General features: G+C 40.4%; 1 protein-coding gene across 1 annotated transcript in view; it reads right to left on the minus strand.

Annotated features, from left to right (window-relative positions):
• BTC (betacellulin) overlaps window positions 1–13,672 on the minus strand; it is a 39,205-nt gene that overhangs the window by 2,332 nt on the left and 23,201 nt on the right. Inside the window, exons 3-4 of the mRNA XM_032398408.1 lie at window positions 5,541–5,658; window positions 205–351 (exon numbers count right to left, since the gene is read on the minus strand). Of these exons, the coding sequence (XP_032254299.1) occupies window positions 205–351; window positions 5,541–5,658 (265 nt within the window). The remainder of the gene's footprint in view (window positions 1–204; window positions 352–5,540; window positions 5,659–13,672) is intronic.

Consider the following 13,672-nt stretch of genomic DNA (forward strand, 5'->3'; position numbering starts at 1 on the left):
GCCCAGTACAATGACACAAACTATGCATCGTGTGTTTTATTGTAAGTAGATACTTCAATACAAGTGATGGCAGACCTCAAAAAGTGATTTATTTAAATCATAGCAAAAAGGAAAGAAGAAAGAGGGAGGAAGGAGAAAGAAGAAAAGAAACAGCAAAATACAATTTCTCAGATTTACTTAAAATTAAGTTTAAAAAATACTTACTGACAGCATGTGCAGACACCGACCACCAAAATGATAAAAATGACCATAACTGCTATCAAACAAATCACCAAAATCTGCCCTCTATCTCCTCTGAGGTAAAACAAGTCAACTCTCTCACATCTCGCCCCAGTGTAGCCTTCATCACAGCTGGAAAAATAAAACAACAAGGTAAACAGTGAAAAAGACTTTGAAGAATCTCTATCATTTCTTGTTTGAAGAAACTAACATTGTTGTCATTAACTGGAATTAATAAAGGGTGCAGTTCCTTTAAAAAAAAATTTTTTTTTCCAATTAAGCTGAATACCACTGTGTTCACAAATAATTTCACTTTCTTTGCTTTGCTGAAAACCTGTCATCACTTGAACAGTAACAACATGGCTAACATAAACAAACAGAGATGATGGCAATTTACTAAAACTTAGCTTAAAATTTTAGATTCCGAGCTTGAAAGAGAGGGAATGGTAAAATTCCCTCTGCAGCCTTCCCAAGCACGTAATTAGTACCATGATAAGGAATTCAAAATCCCCAGGACTTCCCATTTTATTGTAGGGCACCCAACATGCCCAAGTTCTCTTGCTACAAATTATTTAAAAATTACACTGCTTTTTTTTAACTTTATTTTGTTATGTTATGTTAATCACCATACATTACATCATTAGTTTTTGATGTAGTGTTCCATGATTCGTTGTTTGTGTATAACACCCAGTGCTCCATTCAATATGTGCCCTCTTTAATACCCATCCCCAGGCTTTATATGATCCAACATTGTAATGTGTGTGAAAGTTCATAGACCAATGTCTAACACATAGAAAGCTCCATCAATGTGATTCAACAGGATTCCTCTCTCTCTCTCTCAACTTCCACCCACCAATTCTGATTCTGCTACTCGAAGTGGCCACACAGGACATGATGCTCCTCCATTCACCAACTCTCCAACAACAACCTCCCAAAACACAATAAGTCTTCTCCTCTCCAACTCCTTTATCTGATGCTCAAGAGTCCATTTTCAGATGCGTACACCATGCCTTCCGCTGTCCTTTAAGTGGCCCCTTTCTCCGTGGCCCTCATAAAGTGCAGCAACCAGACAGCAACAAATCTCCAAGGGGGACATTCACTTTCCTCAGTCTCTCAACTCTTTATCAACGCAGCCTTAGGATTTACCCCAACACAGCAGGTTCCCTTTGGCCCAGCCAAGGCCTGTCTGAGCAATGCTCAACGAGCTAAAAGCTCAGTAATTTGGAGACTATCCATAGTATTCTCTGCTTCAAAGGTACGTAAGAAGTTTGTCTGAGGACACTTCAGAACTGAAAACGTATGTTGTGACATCAGTACCTTTGCATTAACAAGTATTTGCCCTTTTGACCCCTCAGACTCGTTCAAAACAAAAGAGATACTGGTCACATATATAATTATATAAATCTCAAAAAGATGAAATTCCACTTCTTAAAAAGATTTCTCTGTAACCTTGGGGTTTTTTTTGTTTGTTTTTTGTTTTGTTTTGTTTTGTTCTGTTTTTATTTTTTAAAGAAAGGATCTATTTGCCAGGCCATTCTATAGGTTATGTTTGACAGGAGCAAGGCACTTAATTCCCATAAAGCCTATCTTGCACAAGTAAGGAGATCCCTTAATGCCAATATTATAACTGATATAATGCTTGAAACAACAACAAAAAAAACTAGCTTGGTCACAACCATCAATTGAAAGGTGATGCTCAATGCAAGCCAAAGAGAAAAGATATCTAATGGTATCTATTGCAAAAGGACCCCAAGGATGTATGAGGGAAAATTGCTGCCTTCAAGATAGCCAGGCATCTTTGTCTCAAGGTCAAGATCACAAGAAAAGAGCTTAGAAATATCTTGAAATATCAAAAGTCTCTTGCACATAGGACTGGAGCTGGAGGGGAAAATCACATTTAATTGCAAGTGTGGGAGGGAGATTTTTTAAAGAGTTTTTTTTTTTTAAGGTCATAATTAAAATCTTACAAATATAGTCTCTTCCAATTAGCTTGTTTCTCTAACAAATTTACTGAATATGGCATTTTTAAACAATAACTTTGCCTATAAAATATACAGCCATTACTTGCTGCTCTTTTAGAATGTTTTTCTAATGATAAGTTCTGGGTTCAGTGGCGTAACCATGCTTTAATTGAATTTCTCAGTAAGCAGTACTTCTTGCAAGCTATAACCTAATAAAGTCATGCTAGAAGGTCAAACCTTTCCATAGCCAGTTATAGAGTGGCTCTCATGCTAGTTCCCTTCTCAGCAAACCAATAACATATCAGCTAATGGTCATTTCAATGGGAGAGGAAGAGATCAAGAGTGCCAGATCCTAGTAGATGTTTATTAAATGCTGAATAATTGAATAAATGAGTTTTTATTTAATAAGCATTCTATAAAATGTAAAATAATTTTTAAAGATGCCCATGACCCTTCAGGACTCTGACAAATCAGATTTGGGATCACTATACTGAAATAATCAGCAGATACTATTACAAGAGATTTGTAACTATTAACTCAATTGATCCTTATAACATCATTTGAGATAGGTGCCATTATTAACCCATTCTACAGATGGAAAAATGGAGGTATAGAGAAATTAAGTGAGTGGGGCTGGGATTCAAGTGCAGGAAGTTTGACTCTCAAGTTTATGCCCCAAGCACACACAACACTGCTTAAAAGACCTGTGCTGCATAAATAAATAAATAAAAAGTATGTGTCTGGAAACAAATCATCCCCATTCTGAGAAAATACTGAGAAGACTAAGGGGATTTGAGTTATTGGAAACACACTTCTTTTTTGTTTGGAAAAGCAAAAGGGGGTACCTCTGGTTTTTCAGGGTAGCAGAGTTACCCATGGCAAGAGAGTTTTGCCTGAATCTATGCTATGCCACGTCACCCAAAAGTTTAGGCCCAGGTCAAATATGTCCCACTCATCTCAGCAGTACAATTTATGGAACATCTACTCTGTGCTGGCTACTATAATAAGGATTTTTGCTTAACATAATGCTTTATTTTCAACACTTGAGAGGGAAATATTACTATCCCCTTTTACAGGGAAATATTACTATCTCCTTTTATAGGGAAATATTACTATCCCCTTTTATAGGCTCAGGGAAGGTAATTGGCCCACTGTTAACAGTGCTTATAATTGGTGCAAACAAAATCTTAACTTAGGTCTATCTGACTCCAAAATCTGTGTCCTGATTCCTATGCTCGTCGGCTTCCCATTGGTTCTATAGCATTTTACCACTAAGAAGCTGTTCCTGGCCCACAGGAAGGCCTTGGTTTTGACAGTTAGCATAGCATTAGATGGACCATGCTAGAGGGACTTATTGACTTATTCACCAGTCATTTCCTGAACACTTATTAAATTCTGGCCCTGTACTTGGCACCAGAACACAAAAAATGAATAAGCCACGAGACCCACCTTTAGGTGCTCACAGACACAGAAGGGTGATTCAAGGAAACCAACAGCTATGCTTCAGAGGAAGAGTTTTCATAGGAGGGTGACTGGATCTCAGAGAAAGGACATTTAACACACCTGAGTGTGTGTCCAAGAAGAGGGAAGTCAGTGCCAAAGCAGGGGTCCAGGAGGAGCTGATGTCTGAGTTGCAACTAAAACATCAGTAACAATAAACTTTCCGGACTGTGGGAGCGTGTGTGATAAAGCATGAAAAGGAATGTAGGATTTCAGAGGAACATCTGGGCATACAGTGAGAGATATGGCTAGAAGGGTGAGCCAGGATCAGAGGAGCTTACGGAGGCCATGGAAATGAGTTTTAACCGCCCGCTGAAGGGGACGAGCTATGTATTGATCTTAGGCAGGTAGTTTACATATAGTGGTTTTCATTTTAGAAGGCAGCAGTATTAAAAAACAATAAATCTGCAGACATAGGGACAAGTTACAAAAATGTACTGGGTTAAAGGGCATTAATATTTTAAAACTCAGGGCACCTGGGTGGCTTAGTTGGTGTCCGACTCTTGATTTCGGCTCAGGTCATGATCTCAGGGTCATGAGATGGAGCCCTGGGTGGGACTCTGCGCTGGGTGTGGAGCCTGCTTAAAATTCTCAATTCTCAGGGCGCCTGGGTGGCTCAGTCGTTAAGCGTCTGCCTTAGGCTCAGGTCATGATCCCAGGATCCTGGGATGGAGCCCCGCATCAGGCTCCCTGCTCAGTGGGGAGCCTGCTTCTCCCTCTCCCTCGGCTGCTCCGCCTGCTTGTGCTCTCTGTCTCACCATCTCTCTCTCTGTGTCAAATAAATAAAATCTTAAAAATATATATATATTCTCAATTCTCCCCCCAAACCACCATGCTTGCGTGAGCATGCACACCCTCTCTTTTTCTCTAAAAAAAAAAATAATAATAATAAATAAAAATAAATATTTTTAAAACTCAATATATTCTCCTAAGCCAGTGGGCAATTAGAGGAAATAAAAAAAAAATCAGCTCTTTTCTTTCCCAACACACACACGTTACATTAGCAATTCTTATGCTCCTCTAAGTATTATCCAGTATATTTATTTTTTAATTAGATTTAATTATAATTAAATTTTGATGAAGTCCATGACCCTTAAATGTTCCACTGAATTAGGATTTGGAATCGCTGTTTTGAGACACTTATAAAAAAAATGTATACTGGGGGAATGACACATAAAAACATAAACATTCTATGAACTTTAGGTCAAAATTATACTTAAAAAATCACCTTGCTCATCCATCAGGAGAGGTCTCAGAGAGAGGGACATCTCTTTAGAAGAAAACAAATATTTTTTAAATGCAAAAAGATTGTCTGTGCCTGAACAAAATTAAACTTGGACTCAATCTCCTAAGAGGTGGAAAGAGCACTTTTCTTCCAATCCCCTTCATAATAAACAGGCTTTGCAAATCTCTGCTTATAAACAGACTCATTTCCTTGCAATTCATTGACACCTGCAAAAGTAGCTTTTAATGTGGCAGAAAACCCTCCATATTTACATTAACTACAAACCACCTCACACATGCCAGAAGAATTCGCTTCCATTCGAACCACCCAGGAGATTAATGGAGCCAAAAAGCATGCTTCACACCGGACAGAAAGTTCTGCTTGCGGAAGGCAGCAGAGGACATAGCCTGCCAGCGGACCTGGGCTCTGGCAGGCTCCCCTTTCAGGAGGAAAGTGGGCGTCCGTTTCTCCATAAGCTGCTGCCCAACGGCCCCCGAAGCAAGTGGCCGGCGGCAGGACCAGGGGAACGGAGTCCCGACAGAGGGCTCGGTTAGCTCAGACTTTCCAGTCCTGCCAAGTCCCAGGCCGGCACCGTTGTGCACCCCTCTCCCTGCTGGCCGGGGCGCTCCACTTACACGCAGGACGGCGTCTGCTCGGCCACCACGAAGCGACATCGCCCTTTGATGCAGTAGTGCTTGTATTGCTTGGGGCACCGCGAGAAGTGGCCTCTCCGCCTGGCTTGCGTGGTGGTGGCTGCCGAGTGAGAAAAAGCCCCATCAGTCCACTCACTTCAGATACACATCGGTGCCTAGAATCCTGTTCCTCTCTTTGCCGCGCGGTTTTTCCTACAGAACATACTCCAATTTCTCGGTTCTCCTTTTCTCCACACTGGGATAAAAGCCAGACTTTTGTGGTCCCCAAATAGCCCTAGAGATAGGGTCTTGGGGATCCTGGTGGGAATGTTGCTTATTTTAATTAAGATTTGTGTCCAGCCTACCTCTCAGAAACCTTGGTGTTGCTTAAAGGGTGAAGCACAGTTGCGATGAGAGAAGACTACTCTTTCTGGGAAGGTTATCAGAGCCTTTTATTTTTCATTCAAAAAATGACTTTCCTTTCCTTTCCTTTCCTTTCCTTTCCTTTCCTTTCCTTTCCTTTCCTTTCTTTTCCTTTCCTTTCCTTTCCTTTCCTTTCTTTTCCTTTCCTTTCCTTTCCTTTCCTTTCCTTTCCTTTCCTTTCCTTTCCTTTCCTTTCCTTTCCTTCTCTTCTTTCCTTAAACATGCACATAACACTTACCAAGTGCTGGATACTGGTCATATACTTTATATATATATATATATATATATATATATATGTTAATATATAATAACTTAATGCTTATAACAGCCTTGTGAGGCAAGCATCATTCTAATCTCCCATTTATGGATGAACAAAGAACGACACATGGAGGCTAAGTCACTTTCCAAGATCACACAGCTAGTAAGTGGCAGAAGCGAGACTCAGACGCAGTAGGTTTTGCCCTGGAGTCCATGACCGTCTCACTCTGGCGCTGGGCCAAGCCAGGTGTTCAGCAGGGAGCTGTCATCTGCTCTCAGCCTGCTGCACCCAGTTGTGCTTGCGTGAGTGAAAGATTCTCCCTCGCAGTTAACCCCTGAATGGTTTCTCTTGCTCTGAAGAAAGAGGAAAATCCTGGAAGCTTCATATCCAGGATTTCGATCCTGCTCCAACTTCCTTGTCTTACCTTTTAGAGTTTTCATTGACTAATTTTTTAACTGGGGATAGAAATATGTAACAATTTCTCCCTTGCTTACATGTAGAAGGTTTTAATAAATAAGGATTGACAAGAGAAACAGTACAGAGATACAGACTTGCTGTTCCATGTGCTGATCCACACCAGACATGTGCCCCCACCCAGAGACTACAGCTAACTAGCCAGCTCTGGCCCAGGGTTGGACTTTCCCACATTCGTGGTGTGACCAACAGCGTACGGGACTCACACACCTGTGGAGCCAGAAAGACCATGATGTTCACTTCAGAAGGGCGTTTCACACGAGGTTTGGTATGGCACCGGGCATCCCAATGACCTGAATAGTAATGACTCCTAAAACTTCTTAATTAATACGATAAAATGAGTACATATTATTGCCCAGGGCCACTAAGGAGAGGAATTGCCAAGAACTTCGGATGATCTATACACAGCAAATTCCTGTGATGCCAGGTCACAAAGGTTCAGGGGGTGGCAGAATGCTGCTGAGGAACTGGCTGACCTGGTTTGGGTTGGTGACTTGATTACCAGCTATGCTGACAGTTTGTGCATGCCAACATTTGCTCCCATGCATGCCAGTCAATGGGGCTCTTACTGAAATTTCTTCCAGAAATAACTGCAAAGTGTCTTAAAAACAAAGATCTGTATGTTTTGACAAATAAACTTATCAGTCAACTTTCATTCGTACCTGCTATTTCCAGAGCCCTGTAGTAAGCCCTGGGAAACATCAGAAGAGTAAACCATATCTTGTCTATCTAAATTGGTACAACAAAACACATTAAAGACGATAATAAACAACCCATCAATAAGAACAGCCATAGTAACCACATAAACAGTTGTGGCATGCTGGAAACAGTGGAAAGAAAGAAGACCAGATTAGGAGGAAAGAAATCAGTGTTTTTAGCTCTGCCTTTCCTTAGCTGCATGGGTCTGGGCAAGCTTACGAAGCTGTCTGTGCCTCAGTTTCCCCACCTGTATACTGAAGATGATAGCATCTGCCTTGGAGGGCTGTTATGGAGCTCAAATAAGAACTCACATGGATGTTCCTAGCAGAGGACCCCAGACAATCAAGTCCTCAGTAACTGAGTTGATGCTAGAATCTTGAAAATCTTGGCAATTCTAAGAGAAATCTTGTTATCATTACAAAGAGTGCTTATCTAATGAAAGAAAATGTTCTGGAAAATACGGATTTTTTTTTTTAAGAGGAGGTAAGCAAGCTATTCAGTTGTGGAGGATGTTAGGAGCAAAAGCTCAGGGTCAGGAATACGCAAGCCTGATCACGCAGGGGGTAGGAGGCAGATTTAATGGAGATGTAGGGGACCTGGTGGGGAGCAGCCGAGGACGGCTGTGAATGGAAGTTAGAAACCTCAAATGTCAGTAGGCTGAGGTGTTTACACTTGAAATACAAGGCAAGGGAGAGCTGAAGAAAGTTCTTATGGATTACATTAAATGGTATATGTAAGAGCTACGCTTTTTGAGTTTAACATTGTATCAGTGTATTAGGTAGAAAGCTGCTGATTGAATTAGAGTAGGAAGAGGCTAGGAGCAAGGAGAAAGGCATTGGCTGACTCATGCAAACATATGTGACATGGGCCTGCAGCAGGGGCACGGAAGTCTAGGAGATGAATTTAAGAAGCAGTAAGACTTAGTGACAAATCTGCTGTGCTCCAGAAAGGTCCTTCCTACTTTGCAAAGCATCCCTGACTTTAAGCGTAAGCCCTGTGGCTCTGTATCCTGAGCTCTACTACCTCCTCTAGTTGTTAGGCCCCTTTAAATGTAGCCAGCCTTTTAATAAACACCAGACAGAGCGAGATACCAGAAAGTGCCTTGACCAGCAGCTGCTGGTTGCAGTGACTTGACCGGCCTCAGCCCATCCAAGCAGCACAGACCCGTGCCAAGGAAATGGTTGCCAGGCGCTGTTTGGATCATTCACAGAGCTCTCTCCTCTGCCAGATAAACATGATCTTAAATATTCCCAGAATTATTTGGATTTAAAAACCCTTCCATGCCACCAAGCAGAAAACGTCCAGTGATTTCTCTATGGAACTTTAAAAACTGGAGAAAAATACATCACACATACTGTGCCGCCCTCCCCCCACCTCCCCAAACAGATGGGATCATCTCTTCTCTCTGATGGAAATGAGAAGGCTTATCAGCATACCCCCTTTCAAAACGCACCTTCGATTCCAGTTCTCTTCATCTATTATTCATCAAGGTCACATTATCTGAAAATTGAACAACTGTGAAATCTAACATTTTCTGCCTATCGTGAGACCTGATGACATAGGGCAGGGCATGGCAAGACCTACCTTTCCATTCCAGAGATGTTTATCAAGAAGGAAAAGTTAATCCTATGACAAAAGAATGATTCGTCCCATGTATTGTTTCTTTGTTGAGAAACGAATGACCTGGTCTTGAAAACCTAACATGAAAATTCCCCTGATACGAGGGTGGTGGAACCTAATTGATCTTTTATCCCTCCTACCTTACTCTTTTCCAACCCACGTTCCCAAAACCAAAACATTCTCTGGGAGTGAGTCGGTCCCACAAAATTGCACTGTAAAACTACAACACAAACTCCTAAGCGGATGGGCACCATAAGTAACGTATCTCAGTCTCTTCTTGAGATGCCATATTCCAAAGATTCTAAAGCCAATTAGATAAGAAACTACGAGGGTTCCTGTAGGTAGGTGTATGACAGCATCTAATTCTAAGTAAGAACATCTTTCTTCGATCATATGGGCAAATAGACAAGAAGTGGTCACCTTCCTTGGATCATATGAATAGTTAGATGAGATGTGATAGATTCTCTTGGGTCAAACTTAAGTGGAGGAATAGAGCGTACACTCAAATGACTTAGTTTAAGTATGGAATTTTTCTCAGTTTGATGGCTGCTTTGATTAAATAGCACAGTTCCCTGATCTTTCTTGTACACAATTCTTATTCTCAAACCCAAACAGGCCTTGTGATGCTTTATGTTTAAAACTCCTCAGAATTTATGCATTAGCTTTATTTTTCATAAAACATTCACTTAGTTCTTCCAGTTGTGCTCATTACAAATCTATTTAATGATTTTATAAATGATATTAATATCAGCAGCTCTTCTAAAATCAACTCGAAGTGTAATATATTTTATGTAGTTCTCATTACAGTGTGATAACCTCATAGTATCTCTAACCCCCTAGTTAAATACATAGTTAAATCTCTGTGCAAGAGATTTAAAAGGAGGGCCTAAATTTTGAGATAAAAGTCCCAACAGTGTTAACGAGAGAGAAGGAGTAAAACAAATACCTATAGATTTTTCTTCCCACATAGATATCTGACCTTAAAAAGGGAGCAGCTAATGCACAGAAAAGTTTAAGTGGTCACAGTTTAAGTTTGCAGAGAAGTTTCTTCCTAGTCTATGAAGTAGAGGCTAAGCCTTTAACCTCCAATCCTTGGCTTCCTGGCAACTTCCCAATAGGGGTTTCCCCCTTTAACAACCTTCTTAAAACAGGAGATGAGGTAGAAAGTTTTATATTTTCTAAGTTAATTTTCCTTCTTTATCTTGCCTGCTATCTCCCTGAGATGGGGGAATATAAATTCACACTGTCCTTGAAGAAGTACAAAATTTGAAAATCTCTCTTATCTGAGGATTCCCATTTGTGTTACATCCAATGCCATTTCCTACAGAAATGGAAAAGAGTTGGTGACTCCAGGAAAAGAAAAATAGATCTCACAGATATATTTGTTAACCCTCCAGTGTTACTAGAATATGCTTAGGCAGGAGGCTAATCAGAACAGATCTGCAGGTCTTTTAACCAGGAGGGCTAGGCCAATGATTTCTCAGCTTACAGGAGTGGGTCTTCACTTAGAGCTGCCCTTTTCATTCTATCCCTTTAAAGGAAGAAAAAAGAATTTAGTGTTGATGTGTAAGTGTATTTACATGTTTAAAATTATTCACAGCCGGGGGGCAGACAAAGAAAAATGAACAGGAAGAGAACTTGTATTTCTTTAGCTTTTCAAGAGTGCAAGCTATGGGATTCTGGTATATATAATGCCTCCTTTGCTCGGTCTCCTTTGCTGGTTCTTTCCCATATCCCCCAGGCTCTAAATTTTGCAATGCATTGAGACTCAGTGCTTTCTCATCTCTTCTCTCTACACTCCCTTTCTGGACATTTCCTGGCTTTGAATGCCTTCATGGTAACAATCCCAAATTTATGTTTCCATCCCAGATCTCTTCCTTCAATGTCTAAGAGTCCAATGAACATCTCCACCTGGTTGTCTAACCGGCATTTGAAATTAACACTACCCAAATGGAACACCTGATTTCCCCCCTCAAATCTGGTCTTTCCTCATCTCAGTAAATGATACCTACATTCTTTCTGTGATTCAGGTCAAATATCTTAGAGTCACTTTGACTTCTTTCTCTTTTACTCTACATCCAATTCGTCAGAAAATTCTATTGGTTGTATTCAAAATATATGCAGAATCATCCCTCCATCTCTACTCCCTTGGTCTAAGCCTGATATTTATCTCTAGACAGGAAGTAGTCTCCATGGCAACAACTTCTAACTAGTCTCCCTGCTTCTGTCTGTCCCCTCTTAACTGTCTCATCTGCACACAGACACCATTTTGCTATCGAAACTCAAAGCTGAAGGTTTATAATCCCCAGCAAGGCTCTACATGACATTACGCATTACCTCTCTTTCTCCATTACCTCTCCAGCCTCATCTTTGACTATGTTCATTGTTGCATCTGGAGTACCTGGGACAGGGCCTGCTGCATTGCAGGTACACAGAAGTGTTGGTAGGAATGAATACATTCCTTACTCAAGGCAGAAAAGGACAAACTAAAAATGAAATGTTTAGAGATTGGGGCTATTTGAAAATAAAATTATAAAGTCATTTAGAAACCAGAACAACTCCTAAAGATCATCTGATTCATTTCTTCATCTTACAAGTTGCAAACTGATGTCTAAAAGCTTAAGTGACTTGCCCAAGGTCACACAGTCAATAAAGACAATATGCTCCTGCTCCACATTAATTCCTTTTCAAGAACAGTTTGTCCTTTTTGGACTTTACTTTCAAGGATTATTTTTCAGAATTTTCTTTGCATATTCAGCATTGTGATCTTCCCACATGATTCTAGCAGTTTAGCATGGTGATTAACAATAATTCTGGAACCAGTCTCTCCAAATTCGTGTCAGGCTACTCCACTTACTGTGTGACCTTAAACAAGCTAACAATCTTCTGCATGGGAAAGAAACAATTAATAGACTGAAAAGGGAACCTATAGCTGCTATGGGAAATACTATGGAGTTTTCTAAAAAAAAAAAAAAAACCCTGAAAAACAGAACTACCGTATGATCCAGCAATCCAACCTCCAATTCTTAACCAAAAGAATTGAAATCAGAATCTCAAAGAGATACTCACACTCCCATGTTTACTGCAGTACTATACACAATAGCCAAGATGTGGAAACAACCTAAATATCCATCAACACATGATGGATGAAGAAAATGTGGTTTATTCAAACAATGGAATATTATTCAGCCTTAAAAAAAGCAGGAACTCTTGCCATCTGCAACACCACAGATGGACCTTGAGATCATTATGCTAAGGGAAGTAAGCCAGTTATAGAAGAATGAACACATGATTCTACTTTAAAAAGGTATCTAAATAGCCAAATCCACAGAAGCTGAGAATAGAATGGTGGTTGCCAGGGGCCGGGGGGTGGAAGTATGGGGGGAATGAGGAGTTGTTGTTTAATGGGTATAAAGTTTGGGTTATGCAAGATGAATAATTTCTAGAGATGTACTGTACAACATCCTGCCTATAGTTAACAATCTTATACTGTACACTTAAAGTTCTGTAAAAAGGGTAGATCCCATGTTTAAATATTCTTACTAAAATAAAAAAAAAATAGGTAACACATTTAGGATAATGATGAAGCAGGTTTTTTAACACTGTCAATCACTGGATGATGGAATAATCCCCCAAAGGAACTATGAAAATGCCATCATTGAAGATATTTAAAACTCAGCTGAAGAAAAGCACACAACCACATAAAATTGGCCTTGTTCTTCTCTCTATGTGAGTGACAAGACCCACACAAGCATGACCTAAGACACCAATGGATTCCACAGCCTGTGGGCACTTTCCAGACCACCTACTAGTATGAAGGAAGAAAGAGGAAGACTGGGCTGGAACTGATGACTCACATCAGGACAACTTGCTCAGCATGTTCCTGGCTCAGTTATGACTTCTCCAGGGTGCTAGGAAAGGCACACTTAACACCAAGTCACTACCCTCTCAGCTCCAAAAAGTTTCCAGGGAATATAGGAGGCTTTCTCCCACCTACTTTTAGAATTGGCCTATGTTTTGTTTTAAATCAGAAACAGCCCCTGTAGAAGACCAGACCATTCGATCTATAAAGGACAGACTAGGGGTCAGTCAAACTATGGCCCAAGGGCCAAATCTGGCCCACAGCCTGTTTCTCTAAATAAAGTTTTATTGAAATACTTCTAATGCCACTCGTTTGCAAGGTGTCTATGGCTGCTTTCGCAGTACAATGTCCGAGTTGAGTAGCTGTAAAAAGGCGGCATGGCCCACAAGACCTAAAATATTTATTATCTGACTCTAGATCAAGGCTCATCCCTACTTTGGACTAATAGCTTTGAGAATACTGAATCAAGCATCTCTAAGGTAAAAATATGTAAAAGTCATTGCCTTACTCCCTTCTTTTAAGTGTGGAATAGAAAAAAAAATAATTTGAATAGAATATGCCAACTTTTTATGAATCTCATTGAAGATATTCTATGCTTGAGTCTGGAGGACACACCTGCGACTCCTAAAATAGTGTAATTATTAAAAATGGAAGCACTGGAATCAGAAAGACCTGAGTGTGAATCCCAGATTTACAATTTACCTGCTCTGTAACCTTTGGCAAGTTACTTAATCTTTCTGGGCTTCACCTTGAAATAAAGTCAAACATACTATCCGGCTCAGAGGGCCCTTGTGTGGA

Source organism: Phoca vitulina, unplaced genomic scaffold, assembly GCF_004348235.1.
Source record: "Phoca vitulina isolate PV1807 unplaced genomic scaffold, GSC_HSeal_1.0 scaffold3, whole genome shotgun sequence".
Lineage (NCBI taxonomy): Eukaryota > Metazoa > Chordata > Mammalia > Carnivora > Phocidae > Phoca > Phoca vitulina.